The sequence below is a fragment of the Alternaria ethzedia genome (genome assembly GCF_023757985.1).
Source record: "Alternaria ethzedia strain BMP 0044 chromosome Unknown scaffold_11, whole genome shotgun sequence".
NCBI classification, from domain to species: domain Eukaryota; kingdom Fungi; phylum Ascomycota; class Dothideomycetes; order Pleosporales; family Pleosporaceae; genus Alternaria; species Alternaria ethzedia.
This window is the reverse complement of record NW_026056204.1, coordinates 374,006-392,073: the sequence shown is the minus strand read 5'-3', so window position 1 is coordinate 392,073 and position 18,068 is coordinate 374,006. Positions and strand designations below refer to the sequence as shown.

Here is an 18,068-nt window from a genome sequence, read left to right as displayed (position 1 = left end):
CGCCCGAATGCTTCGTGTTCAATTCGATCGTGTTGTTCTTTTGACGTACTTGACATGTTGGAACAATCTGCCGGACTGGTAGGCCGGCATCCGAGGGTTCTAAACGTCACATAGGTACCACCGTAACAAGTATGCGCGAACAAGCCTTATCTAAACAGTTTCCATGCCGGATAAACCAGTGATCTCTTGGAATAGTGTGAACGACTGTTGTTTGAACATCGGCGGGACGATCCAGTGTAGGGTAAGAAGCACCATGACTTTAGAAAAGTGGGGCTTGCTAGATGCGAAAAACTGGCGTGGATGTGTGTCCTAGGCGAAGGCATCAGTGTAGCATCCTGCGACGGGAGATAAGCCTTGTTTGCGTATCGCCAGTGTTTCCAGAGTCGTGATAAACGGATTAGTAGTTCTCAAACGAGGGGCTGAATGTGACGTCAGGGTATCGCTCATTCTAGAATTACCTGCCGTTGCCGCGGAAGTGACACGAATCTCACGGCAGGAGCAACCTGATCAATTTGTGATCACAGAAGCCTGGTCTTACCCCGGCTGTTAACACTCTGATGCAAAACTCGTACGATTCCTTTTCAACACACCACAAGTGCCCACTGCTAGCCGAGTGGAGGCTAGCTCGGTCCTCTCGGAGTTATGTCCGCGCCCATGGGGTCGCTGCCAACATCGCTGTCGCAACTTGTGCTTGATGATCTCCCGACGCCGACCTCAAGAGCGGACGATGATTACGATCCCAACAGCCTTGCATACGACCTGATCAGATTCACACCCGCGCCGACTGTGATCTTAGATGCGTTGCTCTATGTGCGCCATGTCTCAGATTCGTTAGTAAAGCCTGTGAATAGGATCGCCTAATTCCTGCTATTTGCTGACATCTATCAGTTATGTGACTGCCTCAAACGCAGGAGATCGCGTTGATCTTGTAGGCCGACATGCCGATGACATTTTCGGCATATCCTCCACTATTCCTGCTTTTGCTCCAGCCCATGCGCTAGTAAGCGCTGCATGTCGAACTGGCAGCCTCCAGCAATCGAGAGCTGTAACAGATACGGGTATCGCCTGGCACCTGAGAGCAGTCCCGATTCTGCGCCACGGCATATTGCGCTGCATCCAGATGGAATTCCTCGACATCACCGAAGAACATCAGCGACAGCTTGAGTTCAGGGAACGCTCTTATCAGAATGAAACATTCCAATTGCTGGTAGCAACCATCAAGGATTACGCGATCTTTATGCTTGACCCGACAGGGCATGTGGCCACGTGGAATGCAGGAGCCCAGGGTTTCAAGGGATACACTCCAGCCGAGATCATCGGCAAACATTTCTCGGCCTTTTATTCGGAAGAAGACCGTGAGAATGATAAGCCATCTAGGGAATTACGAGATGCCCTCCGCGACGGAAGATGTGAAGACGAAGGCTGGCGTTTTCGCAAAGACGGCTCCAGGTTCTGGGCGAACGTTGTCATCACGCCGGTGTATAGTAAGTTTCTCCTCACGCACTATCCATGAGACATGCACTGACTTAATCTATTCTCATTTAGAGGACAACATTCTCCTCGGCTTCTCTAAAATCACCAGAGATTTGACGGAAAGACGGAAAGCCGAGAAAAGTCTTATCGCCGCCTATGAGGAAGCATCGAAACTCAAATCGGAGTTCTTGGCCAACATGAGCCACGAGATCCGCACGCCTATGCACGGCATGCTGTCCGCTTTAACGCTACTATTGGACACCAAGCTGGACGACAACCAACAAGAGCTAGCGAACATAATCAAAGAGTCTGGGGACGTGCTTCTTCAGCTAATTGACGATTTTCTCGATTTTAGCAAGCTCGCTTCGGGTAGCTTTTCTATCAGTAACGATATTATAAGCGTAAAGGACATCATTCAATCTGTCTTTCGGGCACATCAGACGTGCCAGAGACCCGAAGTCAAGCTCGAGATCGACATGGACGACAACCTACCTAGTTCCGCTGAAGGAGACTCTCTACGTTATCGACAAGTTGTACAGAATCTCCTATCTAATGCGACAAAGTTCACCGAGCAAGGCTATGTACGAATAGTTGCGCGACTGCAAAAGGAAGACCAAGAGTACTTCACGATTCTGACTGAAGTGATAGACTCAGGCATTGGAGTGCCAGCAAGTGGCTCACAGACCCTATTTACGCCTTTCACTCAGATCGACAACTCCACGACAAAGAGATACAAGGGTACAGGATTGGGCTTGAGCATCTGCAAGTCGCTGGCTGAGCGCATGGGTGGAAGCATTGGCTTTCACCCTAATCCAGAAGGTCCAGGTAGTGTTTTCTGGTTTACCGCCAAGCTCAAAAGATGCAAGCAGCTCAAAGCTTTGGAGGTTCTACAAGAGGGTCTAGCTGGATTGAGCATCCCACCTCCCGTGGTGGCCGACCCGATGGAAACTCTCAAGATCGTCGCTCCTGACAAACGTTTGCTACTTGCGGAAGACAACATCATTAATCGAAAGGTCATGACACGCATGCTTGCTGGCATGGGGTTCAACAATGTGGACACGGCACCGGATGGTAAGGAAGCGGTATCCAAGGCCTCCATCAACGAATATGACCTGATTCTGATGGACGTCAACATGCCTGTTCAAGACGGCCTCAGCGCTACCCAAGAGATTAGAGCAAATGGACTCCAAGTTCCGATCGTAGCCATGACAGCAAATGCTCTCAAAGGCCAGGCGGAGTCGTACATTGCAAAAGGGATGACGGGGTACATTGCTAAACCTGTAGACCGAAGTTTGCTTGTCAAACTCTTGCTCGGATGTCTACAGCAAAATTCCACCAGCTGACGCAGCAAGTTCATGATAGACATGATTTCTCAAGGGCGGGAACAAATACAATACGTATCATTCCACACAACACGACTTGCAGCAGCGTCGTTGGGCACCACTGGGGGTCGACGCCGCAATAAGACAGTTGACACCATCATTCGGAAGACAACGACTCCCATCCTAGGAAAACCCTGAACACCCTAGAGCCTACACCGAAGTTAGGCCAGCTACCTTGCATGTTTCCGTGTTAATGTGGTCTGCAAACCCGGTCAGCCTTTTTCTTGTATAAAGTGGGTGTAGGATCGTGCCCTCGCCATTCCCGGGATAGTCCATCTGCAGAAGTCTTGGTACACAGAAACTACTATCGCATGGCCGGCAGTCTTGATCTGGCCAATGGCTTCGCGGGTACGTTACCCGACATCTGCCTGCCCTGGAAGCGGACCCGCCTGCACACATCAGCACCAAACCGATGTCTATTCGAGTCGCTGGTAATTCCTCAAAATCGGGCAAGGTTTTCGCATCGCTTTCGCACTGATGCGAGCGGATGCCTTATCCGCATGCACGGCGCTGTTGGGATGAATTGGGACCCCTCTTTTGGGCTTCGGCTAGACCATCTTCACCGGCCCCAAGAGAAACTCTGTCACACGAGATACGTTTGCGAAAAGATACTGGTCAAGTCGGTATCTATCACTCTCTCGAGGGTCAAGACAGGGCATTGTCGTTTTTTTCGGATGTCCTTCCTCCCAATCAACAGTTCCCATTCTCTCACGTTGCTCCAACGGACTTCACGACTGGACGACCGCCATGCCTCCAGAATTCTCAGCTGATATCACCTGATACTCCGCCTCTTTGCAATATATTTTGTGCTCCAAGTCAGTGTTCAGGCTACTCACTCCTGGTACTTTGGTGGTGGCTGAGCGTAATCGCTAACCCTTGCCGCAGCGAGCCCCACCGTTCACTTCCTACACACTATCACAATCTTCTCGCAAACAGTGTCCACGATTATCAGAGGGCTATGCATAAGGTTATGATTATAAGAAACCGCCAAGAAAAGAAATGCTACCTTCTCGCGCTCAATACACACCATCGTGAGGACCCAACCCCGATAAGCAGCACAGGATAAGGCTTGGCCCTCGTAACACTCGTCTCGGTATTGCGCACAGCCTGTAGCGAACAACTGGTTCGCAATCTTGTACGCGTTCTATATGCCTACTCCTAGGGTCAGGCATATGCAGGCACACACCCGCTCGCAAAAATGTAGCTCAGCCTTGTTACCACTTCCTCGACATACATCAGCCTGGACCGATGTTACCCTAATGAATCGGCCCCCAACGTGCCGCTTAAGAATCAATCAGGGGTAGTTCCTTTCGGTGCCAATTCTGCTATTTATGTTGTCTCGATCTCTGTGCGACGCTTTCCTTGCAGCTCAGTGAAGCAGACATCTGCTTCGTCTCTCATGGATTCGGATACTACTTAACCCAGCATATTTCATTGTGCCGCAGATGCTATTAGACACTGCTGCTATGGAGAAGCCCAAACTGATGAAGATTGCTTCAATCGAAACGCGAGAGGTCATGGATGATCGAGGCTCGACGCGGTCCAATGCGCACCTGCTACCGAAAGTACAGCCATCTCCAGCAATCAGACCAATAGCAGAACGTCAAGACTCTCGAACGTTTCCTGGTTGGAAAGGACGTCGCATTCACGCATGGAGATCCCCACTGCTCATGGTCCTCTTCCTTCTTGTTGGCCTGGCGATGAGTGTTGCGCACTGCGTCTTTTATCCGAAGCTCAAGGGCCAGATAGTGGGAAAGGCTGATCAGCAAGAGGAGAAGATCAGGTAATGCACTCCGTAGGAATAGACGTCACAATGATTACTGACTGGACCAGGTTTGGTACTGCGTTTGCCTTCCTCGCTCAGATCTGCCTCGGCGCCAGTGTCTGGACTGCATACACTCAGTGGCTTTGGAGGACTTTGATGAAGAAAGATATGACGTTCAAGGCATTGAACTCAGCTTTCGGAGCTGATACATCAGTACTGTCTTTGCTTAACATGGAGATGTGGAAGCGGTTGAAGGTAGGATCGGTAATGGCTTGTCTGGCATGGTGAGTAGTAGACCCTGGCAAACGACCAGTTACTAACGTATCTCAAGGGGCTTGTTAATTCCACCTTTCTTCACGCCTGCGACTTTGTTCATAGTCGAGGGCACCAACGTCGAAAACATCATCGCAGCCATGCCGCATCCATCTATCGCAAACGCCAGCGAAGCGCATCGATATACCTACTCGCCGCCCAGTCGGCCCGGTACGACACAGTACTTTGATGACAAGAACCGGATATTTACTGGACCAAGGACCGTTATGAATCTCTTGGCTACTGCTACTTCATCCCTTGGTGAAATACTACCGCTGGATCTGCCGTTCAACAATTCCGCCTACAACGTCGATTTCTATGCTCCGGTAATCAGATGCAGCCAGGCCAATGAGACGGAAGAGCATGCTATCGACGCTTTCCTGCAAGAGGAAATGGCAACAGTGGATGGTACACTCATAGAGACGGATAATGCGTACTTCAGCTTCGTGCCAACTCATGATAGCACTGGAGGCCTCACAGCAGTTTCGCATCCTCGTCAACACGTACCTTCGAAACCAATGAACGAGCTTTGGATGACGTTTCTGCGGCCCATTATCAACGACCAAGGCGAGCGGGTCAAATTACGCCAGTACCAGATCTGTCGACCACACAACGCCTCCTACAGTCTGCAGATCTCGCAGTATCATGGGCTACAGAACGTATCCGGCAAATACGAGGTCGGAGAAACAATCTCGTTTCCAGACGAGGGACCTGATGAGATCTCCAACATGACTCAACATGCGTATACAGCATTCATGTGGGTTATGTGCGACCAACTGGTAGGCAAACTAGCATGGCTGAACGACACGAGTGTTTCGGACAAGCAAGCAGCAGCTCAGTACGGTGTCATTGACTCGCCGATACAGCGTACTAGTCTGTTGGGCTCTGCCGATCTGGATGCGTACTTTGAGTTCGACGAAGAGAAGGTGTTGTACAAAGGGCAGAATATGTCAACGGCGTTCAAGCTCAGTGATCAGAGGCTACAGGACAAAGCGATGGCAAGAAACCGAACACTGGACGTTCTCATCGAAGAACTGAGCTTCAATTTGACGGTCAGCATGATGCATAACCGGCTCCTAACGTAAGTAAATGAGCGCTTCTCGATCGAATCGTGAGCTAATCGGTACAGCAACATGGCCAACACAACTGTCCAACTGACCGCCGACGTAAATCGCTACGACTACAAAGCCTACGGGCTGTTCATCCCATATGCCCTCGCCAACGCATTCGCCATCATCTGCGTCATCCTTGGCTTAACATCGTACGTTCGCGATGGCGCCATGCCCGGCAAAAAGATGCAGGACCTCGTGCACGCTGCACGCAACCCTAAGTTCCACAACAGCCCCTCTCTAGGCTCTAGAACAACTAGCTTGGGTGCGAGCGTCGGCCCAGACGGAGTGGAGATGAGGATAGCAAGCGAGGATTCGGGAGAAGGAGGTAGCGATGGAAGAACTAGATCATGGGGAAATGTAAGGTGGGGAAATGACGCGGGAAGAGAAGAGAATCGAGAACTTGTATGAGGCGTACGACGCGTCAATCTATCAATTGGCATCATCATATCCATCTTTCGCCGGTCCAGACATCCAGTTCCAAACCATATCATGCGCAGATTCTGTCTGCTTGGCAATCTTGTGCCAATGCGCACTTGCACCAAGACCCGAGCCGACACTGCGATCCAATCGCAAAAGATACGCAACAAGTTTAGTAAGCCTCTGGCGACCAAGCTCCCTGCCAACCTGAAGTCTGGCAAATCACAGCGTGGTCTAGATTGAGAGCGGAATGTCGCGGCAAGCACACATCCCGTGTTGCGTCAGCGCGATGGGCCGTCGCGTCTGCATGCATGTTGCTTAAGCGACTGCGGCCTGCGTCCTCAGAGCAGTTTCTTCATGCGCATGTAAATGAAGGAATTCTGTCGTAGCCTGGCCCCGACAACACCCGCACTGCTATTGGGGAAGTTTTGCTAGTACTTGGGGATTGATGGCCTTTCGGCGCGATGAATCGCAGTCGATGCAGATGTGGCGACAGCAGTTGTGTTGACCTGCTGCTTGTGGACTTGGTGAGCAGCCACGTGCACGGGCAAGTGCGCTATGCCAATGAACTCCGCTGTGTGGACGTCAGCTTATACATAGCCCAAGAGCATGGCAGGAAATTGCTAATCGGAACTAATGGCGTTGATATCAACACTGCGCCTATATGTGGCGTAGAAGTAGAAGTAGTGTTGACGATGCGTATGCGGTAGATGGCCAGAGAGGGCCCTATAGAAGATGAGGGAGCTTTTGTTACTCCATCATCGCGTTTGAATGCGGGTTTCTGGCGTTTGAGGCGGCATGGAGAGGCTAGCATCGAAATGAAAGTTTCCTGTATAGATCGTTGATTCACGGTAGTCCGTCAGCTTTTCGTCAGATGCACAAGTGACTTCCCACTACCTCATCCACCAACACATGCACACGAGCCAAGATGAGGTCGCGGGGAGCATATCCGTTGGTGATGTGGACAATCCAACCAATCCGGTCCTCGGACATGCGACAATGCAGGCGAATGCAAGATCAGATCTCGTATCACATTGTGGAATCCTCCGTCTTCTGACCCAGGATACGGGCAGCGAGGCATACATCGGAGGCTGATGGATTATCAAGATACCTCATGAGGTTATGTGTGGCGGCTTGGAAGCGTATGCCTTCAATGTGACCAGTTGGTGGCGGTGTTGACCGACTGTTTGAAGCTTGAAGGAGAGTTGGGTCTCACCATCTAGTGCATCATCAACGTACAACTAGTAGAGGTGTTCCAATTAAGGAACGGACAGCAAAGAGTATAAGAGACAGGCTCTTCAGGTCATTGTCTTCTCATCACCCAGCTTCATCATCCAGCGACATCCAAAATGCAGCTCACCAACCTCATTGCCCTCGTATCCGCTCTCGCAGCCACGAGCGTCAACGCTCGTCCCAACCCCTCTACCGTCGTCGAGCGCCAGGCTCCCGGTGACGGTGTCGCTATCATCCGCTTCTACGCCGGTATGGGCTGCGAAGAGCCATGGCTCGAGGACAACGTTTTCTTCCAGAATTCTACGTGCACGGACAACTCGTACACGGCGCCATACGGCAGCTTCAGGGTGTATATCAACGATTTCACCAGAACCAGTATGTGATAGGAATTGGGGGAAACCAGAACCAGGCTAATGTGAGATTGCAGCTCGCTTCTACGTGAACACGGGCTGTGGAGCTGGTAACTTTGTGGATGTCCAGCCTGGAGTAGAGCAATGCTTCTCTGGCAGGGTTGGATCGTACAAGTCCTTGTAGTTGGGATATCGAGTGGGAGTAGTTCGTAGCGAATGGTGGGAGGGTGTTCGGTACGGTGGAGGAGAGGTTCGTAGACGGATCTGTTCAGTCGGGTGGATTAGGTGTTGGTTCTCCTGTCGCTCATTAACAATAAAACCAGTTCTCCAAGCCGGCTTTCAATATTGTGAAATTTGGTGTCTGTGTCTGATGCTTTGCCATGCAACAGAAACGATCATCGTGTTCCGCTGGTCGTAGGTGTGTCTATAAATAACCTGGCATTGCCTGTATCATGTTTGGGTATCTACTCCTTCTCCTGTAGGAAATCCACAACCGCTGGAACGTGTTAGCTAGACCTAATTTGATTCAGGCCATGTTTGCGTACCTTTGATAAACTCCTCTGGTTTCTCACTAATGACCCAATGGCCACAGTCTATGTCCACTAATTCAAACCTCGGGAAGAACCGACCAATGATCGGTAGTGTCTCGTCGCTCACATAGTGGCTCTTGGTGCCTCGGATGAAGAGAGCTCTCTTGCTGAACGATGCCTCATCGGGGTTGGTGAAGGGGAAGTCGGCCATGTTGTCGAGCGCCTTGGTGAGGATGCTCACAGGTATGCGGAACTTGAGAGGCGCGCCTGGCTCACCCCTCATCAGGTTCGTCAATAGAAATTGGCGAACTGGTAGGTCCTTTGCGTAAGGCTCCATCAGCTTGTCTGCCTCCTTTTGGCTCTTGGGCTGTGACCTCTCGACGTGCTGCATCCCTTCTGCGTACTTTGGGAAGTCGCTTGATAGCGCCGCATCCACTGGTGCATTGTCCACTGGTATGATGTTCGCGCAGCAGTCTGGGTTCCTCAGCGCCATGGTCATGACTGTCTTCGCGCCCATCGAGTGGCCTATGAGTGTCGCATTCTTCAGCTCGTGCTTCTGGAGGAAGGCCTCTACGTCTTCGGCGAGGGCGGTGTAGTTGTGGGCTTTATCGTGGGGGGATTCGCCGTGGTTTCGCGTGTCGATGGCGTATACGGGACGCTTGAGGACGCGTGCGAGTGCACTAGGATATCATGTCAGTCCCAATCCAGCTATGACAGTTAGGGAGAGATTTCCTACTTTCCAACACCCTGGTTGTTCCTCTTGCTCCCAAACAAGCCGTGTACAATCACAATCGGATCTCCATTGGCTTTGCCCGAGTCATCATGGAGCCGGTACGCGAGGTCGACAACCCTCAAATTCGCCGACGCGTGGAATGAGCGCGACCATGACGGCAAGGGAGTCGCGTTCGATAGCCGTGTGCGGTTGGCGTATTTCGGGAGAGAGAAAGCCGCGGAGAAAGGTTGTATACTTCTCGTCAAGGCGCGCATGTTGAAAGTTTGACGCTCGTGATTTTCGGAAAGCTTCCGAACTTTTTGCTTCGCCAAGCCGAACGTCATGCCGCATCTTGCCGGACTCTAGCACTCAGCATCTTCTCTTCACTGCCTTCATTTAATGCTATCAGTCCTCCGCCGCCTTATACCAGATGCTATCTGGCCATCCCATGTCGAGCCTATACTAGCAAGGGTACCCAACTCGTGACACACAGCCGTCCGATAACCGAACAATTGAACCCCGACAGGGTCTGATGCGCTGAAAGAAAACACAAGAGATGGGCGCTACATCACCAAATGGGAGAATCACATCAGCATGACTTATGAAAAAGAAGCCATTTGCATTGAACGTTCTCATTGTAGCCTCTTCTCGTAGCCTCATCCCAACGTCAATTGCCAGTCACAAAGCGAACGTGTATTCCCATTCCTGAAGGTCACTCATTCCCCACATTGCATCGCGACCTATGAACTTTTTCACAGTCATCACTCTACTGAAGACCACCTTCTTGAACTAGCAAGTCGGCAGCCCGCCTGCTCGCGTCAGTACATCATTACGTCTCAATAAGCGCATTCCAACAAAACAATCAAACTTACGCTCGCAGTTTATCTGAGTCCAGCCACTCCAGATGTAACAGTTCCAGCCCGGAACGTAGTCCCATTTGCAGTTCCCGTTGATGCACTTGCCGGTCTTGGTGCAACGCACGCCGAAGCGGTCGCCGCCCGTTACACCTCGGCGGCGCGTGCCGCTAGTAGGACTGGTATCGCAACCTTGAGGGTCGTTCTTGAGAGCATCGGAGTTGAGGTAGCAAACAGTATCGGCTCGGGGCGCAAGGCTGGCGATAGACTCTTCGGATGGATTGGGGGATGTAATCGGCGTTGCGACTACGGCCAGCGGAAGGAGGGCGATGAGAGAGGCCGCGAGCTTCATAGTGGTGGATATTTGTACATTGTGGAAGTAGATTTGAAGTACTTGCGTCTCATTGTAGGAATTTCTTTTAGGCCCGACTTTGGTGTGCTTTTATATCCTTCATCTCTCGACGTCTCGCATTCGCAAACCGAGATACGACTGAACTTCTACGTCTTTCTTTGGGACCTTCCCGCGCATTATCTTTATCCAGATCTTACTTGCATCAATCTGATATTCCTGATATTGGTTTTCGTCGGTTTCGTCGGTTTCTTCGCATTGCGCACCATAGCGAGGAGGTTTGTACTACACGTAAGCTCCCGCAGCTCAGCTGCCAAGTCGGGTATATTAAAACCGTCTCTTTACACTACATCGGCAAGTGGGGAGGTCGATTGCGGCTTACAAGTACTATCCAGAACTCATCCGAGTGCCTCAACAGTTGCGGAGAATGCAGACGTAGGCTTGGTGTAGCTGAATAGAAATGTCAGATGCCAACTGAGAGTCGGGACTAGTGATTCATCGGCGATGTGAAGCCATGACAACAGCACAGTAACTAGAGATAACAGATCTCATTATTATTGAAGTTATAAAAACGCTACTAGTGGAAAGAAGATCTAAAATTACGATTCGCTCGAAGGAGATCTAGAATGGTACATCCCCAATTGCCTCAATCGTCCTTCACGTGCACAACAACCTTACCCTTTGCCCTTCCAGTCTTCAGCCTCTCATACGCCTTCGGCACCTCCGAGAATTCCCATGTAGAGTCAATAACTGCGCGAAGTTTGCCTTGTTCCATCCATGTTGCGAGCTGCTCGAACACAGCGGTGCTCGCATTTGCGGCAACGAAGATATACTCTCTCTTTCCCCAGCCCAACAAGCTACTCAATTTGTTGCCGAAGAATTGGACTGCGGCGCTCAGATTCATGCCAATGCCAACCTGAACAAACTTCCCTTCCGGTCGCAGGAACGCGCTCGAAGCACGGTATAGGTTCGCCGGTGCTCCCACATTGTCTAAGACGAGATCGAACATGGCGCCGGTGTCTTTTAGTTGTTCGATGATTGGTGTTGTTGTGTAGTCTAGTACTGTATCCGCTCCTAGACTCTTGACTAACTCGATGTTCGCCGCTGAGCACGACACCGTAACATGATAGCCGAGTATCTTTGCGATCTGGATAGCAGGAACACCAGTTCCTCCCGAGCCACCGTTGATGAAGACTTTGTTGCCAGGTCGAGCATACGGCTTCAATCCGGCGTACACGGTCATGCCCGTACTCGCCATAGACACCATATCGTCTCCCTTCAGGCCGTGTGGTACTTTCGCCAGCAGATTCTGCGACACGGGCACATATTCCGCTAGAGCGCCATGTTTGCCTCCCGGAACGAGACCACCGTATACGATATCGCCCTCTTGGAAGCTCGTGACGTTGCTGCCGACTTTCGCGACGCGGCCATATACATCCAAGCCAGGTGTCAAACCAGAAAAGATCAGGCGCGTGATGAGACCGAGTTCGAGGATCTTGTGGTCGATAGGATTGAGCGCTGTCGCATGGCTCTCGACGAGCACTTCGTCTTTGTTGATGGTGGGTATCGGAAGACCTGAGGAAGGGATGGAGAGATTCCGCTCCATGGGTCCAGATGCGGAGTTGAACTGCCATCCGCGCATCGTAGCTGCCATTTCGAAGGCTTGAGGTTATAGAGGTGGATGCAATGAAGAGTGGAGCTTGTGAAGTGAAATTTGATAGATAATTAATAGTCGAATTGAGTGTTGAGTGCGTTTGGAAATGCGTTGATAATGTTTCTGTCCATGACCTACCTTTACTGCATATATACCATCTTACGACACCACATGCTTACTCGCATACCGTTCACATCGGAGCATGACAGCATCGCGCCGATGGTCAGGAGCGAGCAGACCGAGCTTGGTCAGCCCCACATTTGAGAGACGATGGCCGAGTAAGGGCGACATAAGATTGCAATGACTGTTCCTCAGGCTTGTCAGATCGCAGTTCGGGTGTTCGCAAGAGCGAGGGGAGGCTCACGTAAGTCGTGTGGTGAGTAATCGTGACCTCCTTGGCTAGCCGAATTGGGTTAGAAGCGGGCAAGTGCGGGGCTTGTCTTCGTCCGGCGAAGTACCTAATAGAAGTAGAGCGACATAGCTGTCTTTCTAAATTATTGTTTGACATTGTAGATAGATGCACAGTTTCCCTTTCCTGATGAACGAGTGATGGGTGCTGTTGTTGGCAATGATGGATACGCAGGTGGCGTCCAATCGCTACAAGGGCTGGCACTGCCCACCTGTGCGACCCTGCAAGGCTGAGCATGTCACCTCACGAATTTTGTCCGTCCTTCCACATAGCATTCACCCACAGTCATGCAAGACGATCGATCACTCACGTTCCGCCAGATCCACGGAGACAAAGAAGCGCTCCTGTCTGCGGTCAAAGACATCGAGCGCATCGCACTTGTCGAAAGCTACGAAATAGGACCACTCCGTCTTCGATTCCTAGAGCCTTATCCGCAAGGGGGATCCGAGTTCGATTATATCCTCACTCCCGCTCGCGAGATACGGTTAGCCGACCTGAACAGTTACGGTTACATTACGGTGTCTTACGTGTGGACTCACTCACAACCTCCTGACGGAAAAGAAATCCCATCATACCGTGTCTGGGACAGCTCCGACTTGCAAAGGCCTCCCAGACTCCTCAGGTGCCCAGAGATCGTATTCCACCGTGTTGCGCAATTCGTGAAAGCTGGACAGCTTGAGCGTATCTGGATAGATCAGGAATGCATTGACCAAGACGATTCCAATGACGTGGAGAAACATTTGCAAGTTATGCATCGGATTTACCGCTTTAGTCGAATGACAGTAGCCGTACTCTCCACAGTATCGGAGAGATGGCTTGGTTTGCCAAGATGCTTCGATCATGAGACACTTTCGTCGCAACATATTGACGAAGAAGCTGGAGAGCAAGCGCTGTGGAACATGGTTGGTGACAAATGGTTTACTCGATCCTGGTGAGATCTCTTCGACACTGCTCTGAATCGAGATTGACGATATCATTCCATACTAGGACATTCCATGAACAACACTGCGCCGCAGATATCGTGTATCTTCTGCCTACGCCGCCACTTCATCGTCTTATGTACGGTTCACCACCGTCGTTCGATTGGATGATGGCCTCGAATCCACCAGAGGATCACATAAGGACTTTGTTCGGAAAGGATGTCGTCGTACACAGAACTGAGCTGAAGTCGTATCTCTACTCATGCGAAGAAAGGAACCGAGATGACACATGCGCAATACTTAAGTCTTACTTTGTGGGGCATGGCCACGTCAGCTTGGTATCTACGAATGCCCCTGGTGCTATTGAGACTGTTCAAAGGCAGATGGAGAAACGCAAGAACCAGGTGCTTTCTGATCGTATTCAGATCATAGCAAATGTGTGTGGGCTGGGATGGAAGCTGAAGACAACACTACTCAACAACCCCACGCAGAGCTATAGCACTTGCTTGTTGGCGCTAACGATGGCGAACACGTGGTCAGATCCCGCTGAGCGTGCACTCCAGTACCAGGCATTTGGAGATGCTTTCATGGGGGTAGATGTCGAAGGCGCTCTAAGAGAATTGAGGAATGCGCAACGACGTGATGTTTGGCATCTGCCTGGGTTTCGCCCAGATTTCGTCGAGCCCTATGAGGGTTCGTAGCAACTGTACCAAATGCCGCAAGCCAGGTTGGTGCTTACAGAAATGGAGCGTATATCGCCGAAGTAGCACTTGCTATAGTCTTCAAATTGAACGCGTATTTCCCTCATAGCGTAATCGAACGGGCCAAGAATGTGAAAGGGTTGGTATATGAACTCCAAAACATCGCATATGAATTGCGCCTTAAGCCTCCAATTACATCCACCGTGTATCATTCCACGCGAAAGAACATCATGCTTCGAGAACACTCCAATACTCCTGGAAAGCAACAAATCAAGACTTCTTTCCAATTACTCCAGCTAGCGCGCCTTCTGCGGCTTTCTTGAGCAGCTCCCGATCCTCATCGCTCATGTGATCCACCTTCTCAACAAGCAACTTCTTCAAAAACATGTTCTCCTTCTTCAACCCATCATTTTCGGCTTCGAGCTTCTTGGTCCGGTCTTGCATCTTCTGACTCGTCTCCATGAGCTGCTGCTCGCGCTGCTTCTTCTTCTGCCGGAAGCGTGCGGAAGCAGCTTGATTGCGTTTTCGCTTGTCCTCTTCTGCTTCGACAACAACCGGATCGGTGAGGAGACTTGCATTGGTGCGTTCGGGTGATGTGGCTGATGATGTGGATGTTGCGATGCTGTCGGGGTATGGCGTGCGATAAGCGTTGATGTTGAAGCTTTGTGTAACGGGAGAGAATCCCTGGAGATCATCAAAGCCGATCTGGAGAGCACTATCGTGCTCGTAGTGCTGCGGGATGTGTCCTGTCATGGTCGGCATTGCAGGCGCCTCGGAGGTGTACGGTAGGCCTTAGAATGACGTTAGTGACCATTGTCTGAGGCGAACAAAAAACAGCCCAGAAGATGCGGTGAACGCTGGGTATTTCATCGATCGAACGATTGACGCAAAACATGCGTCTGTGCACAGCTTGCATACACACCTCCCTAGGCAGGTATGCAGTTGTCGCAAGTCCCGTCGCCGCGTTCGATCACGTGCAGCTAGCGAGAGCACGCCATCCCATCCCGAACAAACGTCATCCAGGCCTGGCAACTCAGAGGCACAGGAATGACATCCATACGTAGGCAAAGGACCTAATGGGAGGGAGAAAGAACTCGTTGGGGATGATGTACATGAAATTGATGGAATAGAGATAAATAGAGGGGTTGCGCTTACCTGGTGCCGACACACCACTGCTGTGCAATGCATACGCAAATTGCTGGGTCTGCGCGATGACATCCTGAGACTGTATGTGCAGTGAATGTAGGTGTTGTCCGCTGGGGTCATATTCGTGGTTGTGATGGAGATTGGCGGCGTCGAGGATATCGAAGAGATCACGTCCAGAGGAATTCCCACTCGCATGTACGTCGGTGAAGGTCGGCTGCCCAAAAGCTTGCTGAAGATAAGTTTCCGACATTACTCTCCATCGGCAACATGCGTTCTCGCGCAATCGCGTCTTTTCCTTTTGTCGTTCGGTTTCTGATCGTCGGCCTCAGGGTCGGGGGAATGTTGTTGAGCTTCGCGCTGGGCTTTTGAGGGGGTTGAGGGTTGACGTTCGCTCCCTGCAGGCGCGATGGTGTGCCACCCTATGAGAATCACACAAATGCCCACCGGCATGCGCTTATGGGCAGCGCACCCCACTGCCACAGTTGCCTTTTTGGCAGCCATGGGAAATGGCGATCGCGTCGGATTGCGCCATATTTCTCATACGATTGTCAACGTCCTCCACGCTTTTACCTAAATTGCGCCGCCGGACAGCGTCGAAATACCAGCGCGCAGTGTCCCGTGTTTTGCTCGCATGTTCGTAATCGCGAAGACCCGCGCTTGGGTGGGGCAGTATCTGCATGAGGCGTCCATGGGTTGCAGTGAGCTCGCGGCAATGCTGAGCCGGAGGCACTGGGCAAAGTCCATTTTCCCAAAACCCACTTTGTGCTGTCTCGTCCATGCATCGTGACCGATTGTTTTGTGAACGCAACCTTTACTCCTCTTCAAATAACTCTTGTCTTGCTGTATGTCTGAGACATGTAATGGGCATGTCAGTAGTGATCGTAACGTTGTGTAGAGTGAGTCGTCGATACACAATGTCTACACACTCCGCGGAGTAGGGATATAAATCAGTACTTCCAGGTACACGGCATGGGCACCGGACGCCTATACCAATAGAATATACTAGGAGACCAATCCCGATATGAAGACTCGAACACATTATGCAACACTTGGGCTGGCCCCGAACGCAACACCGGAAGTCATAAGTGCAGCGTACAAAGCTCTGGTGCTGAAGTACTTTGATGAGCTCCCGGAGATGGCCGGTGCTGAGGGCGTCGCGCGTGCTGCTGTGCTTGATGAAATTCATGAGGCGTTTAATGTCTTAGACGACCAGAGCCAGAAAGCTGTCTACGACGCTGAGCTTACAAGGAAGGATGACGAGGTTATTAACGAAGCCTCTGCCTTTCACCATTATCCTCACTCTACACTGGAGGACTGCACAACAGCGCCTACGATAGAGGAGCGGAAGAACTCGATGCACGCTCGGGTACGTGAGCAAGTCAAATACTGGCGAGTGCTGCGCGAGAAACGTCGTGAGGCTGAGGCACGTCTGAGTGTAGACGAGCTCAAGAGCCTGGTGGAGATCTGGGAAGAAGCCGAGCTCGAGAACGCAGCCGATCCTGTGATGAAGGCTCGATGTGCCACCGCCACTTACGAATACGTGGGTGAGCTGAACTCTCGTGAGCGAGAGCATGAAGAGCTGCCAGCAAAGCCTTCAACACCGAGGCGCACAACAGAGATGCCCGCAACGCCAGTCGCGAAGAAACATCGTCTGAAGATACCATGTGCGCCCACAAAGTCAATTGCTCCTGCACGCATATCGTCATCGATCAAATCAGATGTTGCTGCCCGAAAACCCCGTTTTGATGCATCGCCGACACCTGCACCGTCCTCTCGTGTAGGCGCGCGCGCCGCCGAGCTTGAACGGGCCGAAGAAAAGCGGGTCGAAGCAGCCAAGGGTGGAGCCGAAGCCCGCAAGGAACGGAAGGCCCAGATTGAGGCGGCCAAGCAAGCCGCACTTGAGAAAAAGGCGGCCGCTGCTCGTGCCTTCAAAGCGGATCTGAAAGCGGCAGCTGACGAACGGGATCGTGCGAAGGCTGAGCACATCGCAAAAGCTCGAGCCAAGGTCCGCGGAGGACCAGTTGACATCAATGATGCTACTGGTGATTTTGTCGCTTCTGGAGAACAAGAGGGTATGTTGTCGCATGGGGTTGATGCCTCCGATGAGGGTATGTCGGAAGACGTCAAGCTACAAGCGGACAAACGTTTCGATGCATGTGGCACCGAACACAGTGACCTCTGTTACTGAGGAGATTACAGTACGCGGGTAGTTGCGTAGATGAAGATGTATCAAAGCACACTCTATGAGCGTGTTTGATACTGGCTATACGGTGTAGCGCGTGGTGACACGTATGCCATGGACGTGATTTTCCCATCCTCTTCTCTGATTCTTATATTAGTCAATGCAAATAACACTGAAGCAGACCAGCTCACCTTCGCTCTTGCCCATACGCATATCCAATCGCCATGTTGTAGAGAGTCAATGAAGTTCTCGCCACGTCCAGAGCCTTCGTTGCCTTCCCATGTTGGATTTTCTCTACATCCCCAGACAACACGATATCTCCGAATGAAATCGCCATCAAAGACAGACGTGGCTCTTGCGACCTCATTGCCTTGCAGATACCAAGCGTGTTGACCTTCAATACCCATCGGGCGTGACGGGTCATCATGTAGAAACGTCATAGCCCGCATCTCGTCGCAGTGTAACCTCTGTGGCTCCGTAGTCGATGGCGAGCGTGGTACATTGCTGAAGCCCAGGTCACCGCATATGCTGTCTATGACGCTGTGGATGTTGCTTTGGGGGTACATG

General features: G+C 51.4%; 7 protein-coding genes across 7 annotated transcripts; 4 read left to right on the top strand and 3 right to left on the bottom strand.

The window, feature by feature from the left end:
* Positions 1–654: 654 nt before the first annotated feature.
* On the top strand, positions 655–2,816 carry J4E87_005378 (uncharacterized protein; the record flags this gene model as incomplete). Its single annotated transcript, XM_049376991.1, has 3 exons — positions 655–830; positions 889–1,484; positions 1,546–2,816. The coding sequence occupies 3 exons, from the start codon at positions 655–657 to the stop codon at positions 2,814–2,816; spliced, it is 2,043 nt and encodes a 680-aa protein (XP_049233216.1).
* A 1,709-nt stretch (positions 2,817–4,525) lies between these two features.
* On the top strand, positions 4,526–6,704 carry J4E87_005377 (uncharacterized protein; the record flags this gene model as incomplete). Its single annotated transcript, XM_049376990.1, has 5 exons — positions 4,526–4,638; positions 4,689–4,904; positions 4,952–6,013; positions 6,062–6,193; positions 6,542–6,704. The coding sequence occupies 5 exons, from the start codon at positions 4,526–4,528 to the stop codon at positions 6,702–6,704; spliced, it is 1,686 nt and encodes a 561-aa protein (XP_049233215.1).
* Positions 6,705–7,810: 1,106 nt separating this feature from the next.
* Positions 7,811–8,228, top strand: J4E87_005376 (uncharacterized protein; the record flags this gene model as incomplete). Its single annotated transcript, XM_049376989.1, has 2 exons — positions 7,811–8,069; positions 8,122–8,228. The coding sequence occupies 2 exons, from the start codon at positions 7,811–7,813 to the stop codon at positions 8,226–8,228; spliced, it is 366 nt and encodes a 121-aa protein (XP_049233214.1).
* Positions 8,229–8,508: 280 nt separating this feature from the next.
* Positions 8,509–9,561, bottom strand: J4E87_005375 (uncharacterized protein; the record flags this gene model as incomplete). The annotated part of the gene is made up of 3 exons (XM_049376988.1): positions 8,509–8,540; positions 8,590–9,254; positions 9,311–9,561. The coding sequence occupies 3 exons, from the start codon at positions 9,559–9,561 to the stop codon at positions 8,509–8,511; spliced, it is 948 nt and encodes a 315-aa protein (XP_049233213.1).
* Positions 9,562–11,135: 1,574 nt separating this feature from the next.
* Positions 11,136–12,143, bottom strand: J4E87_005374 (uncharacterized protein; the record flags this gene model as incomplete). The annotated part of the gene is made up of 1 exon (XM_049376987.1): positions 11,136–12,143. One exon carries the CDS (start codon positions 12,141–12,143, stop codon positions 11,136–11,138), a length of 1,008 nt encoding a protein of 335 aa, XP_049233212.1.
* A 2,300-nt stretch (positions 12,144–14,443) lies between these two features.
* Positions 14,444–15,439, bottom strand: J4E87_005373 (uncharacterized protein; the record flags this gene model as incomplete). Its single annotated transcript, XM_049376986.1, has 2 exons — positions 14,444–14,964; positions 15,364–15,439. The coding sequence occupies 2 exons, from the start codon at positions 15,437–15,439 to the stop codon at positions 14,444–14,446; spliced, it is 597 nt and encodes a 198-aa protein (XP_049233211.1).
* A 901-nt stretch (positions 15,440–16,340) lies between these two features.
* J4E87_005372 (uncharacterized protein) lies at positions 16,341–17,507 on the top strand (the record flags this gene model as incomplete). The annotated part of the gene is made up of 1 exon (XM_049376985.1): positions 16,341–17,507. The coding sequence occupies one exon, from the start codon at positions 16,341–16,343 to the stop codon at positions 17,505–17,507; it is 1,167 nt and encodes a 388-aa protein (XP_049233210.1).
* Between the last annotated feature and the right edge of the window lie 561 nt (positions 17,508–18,068).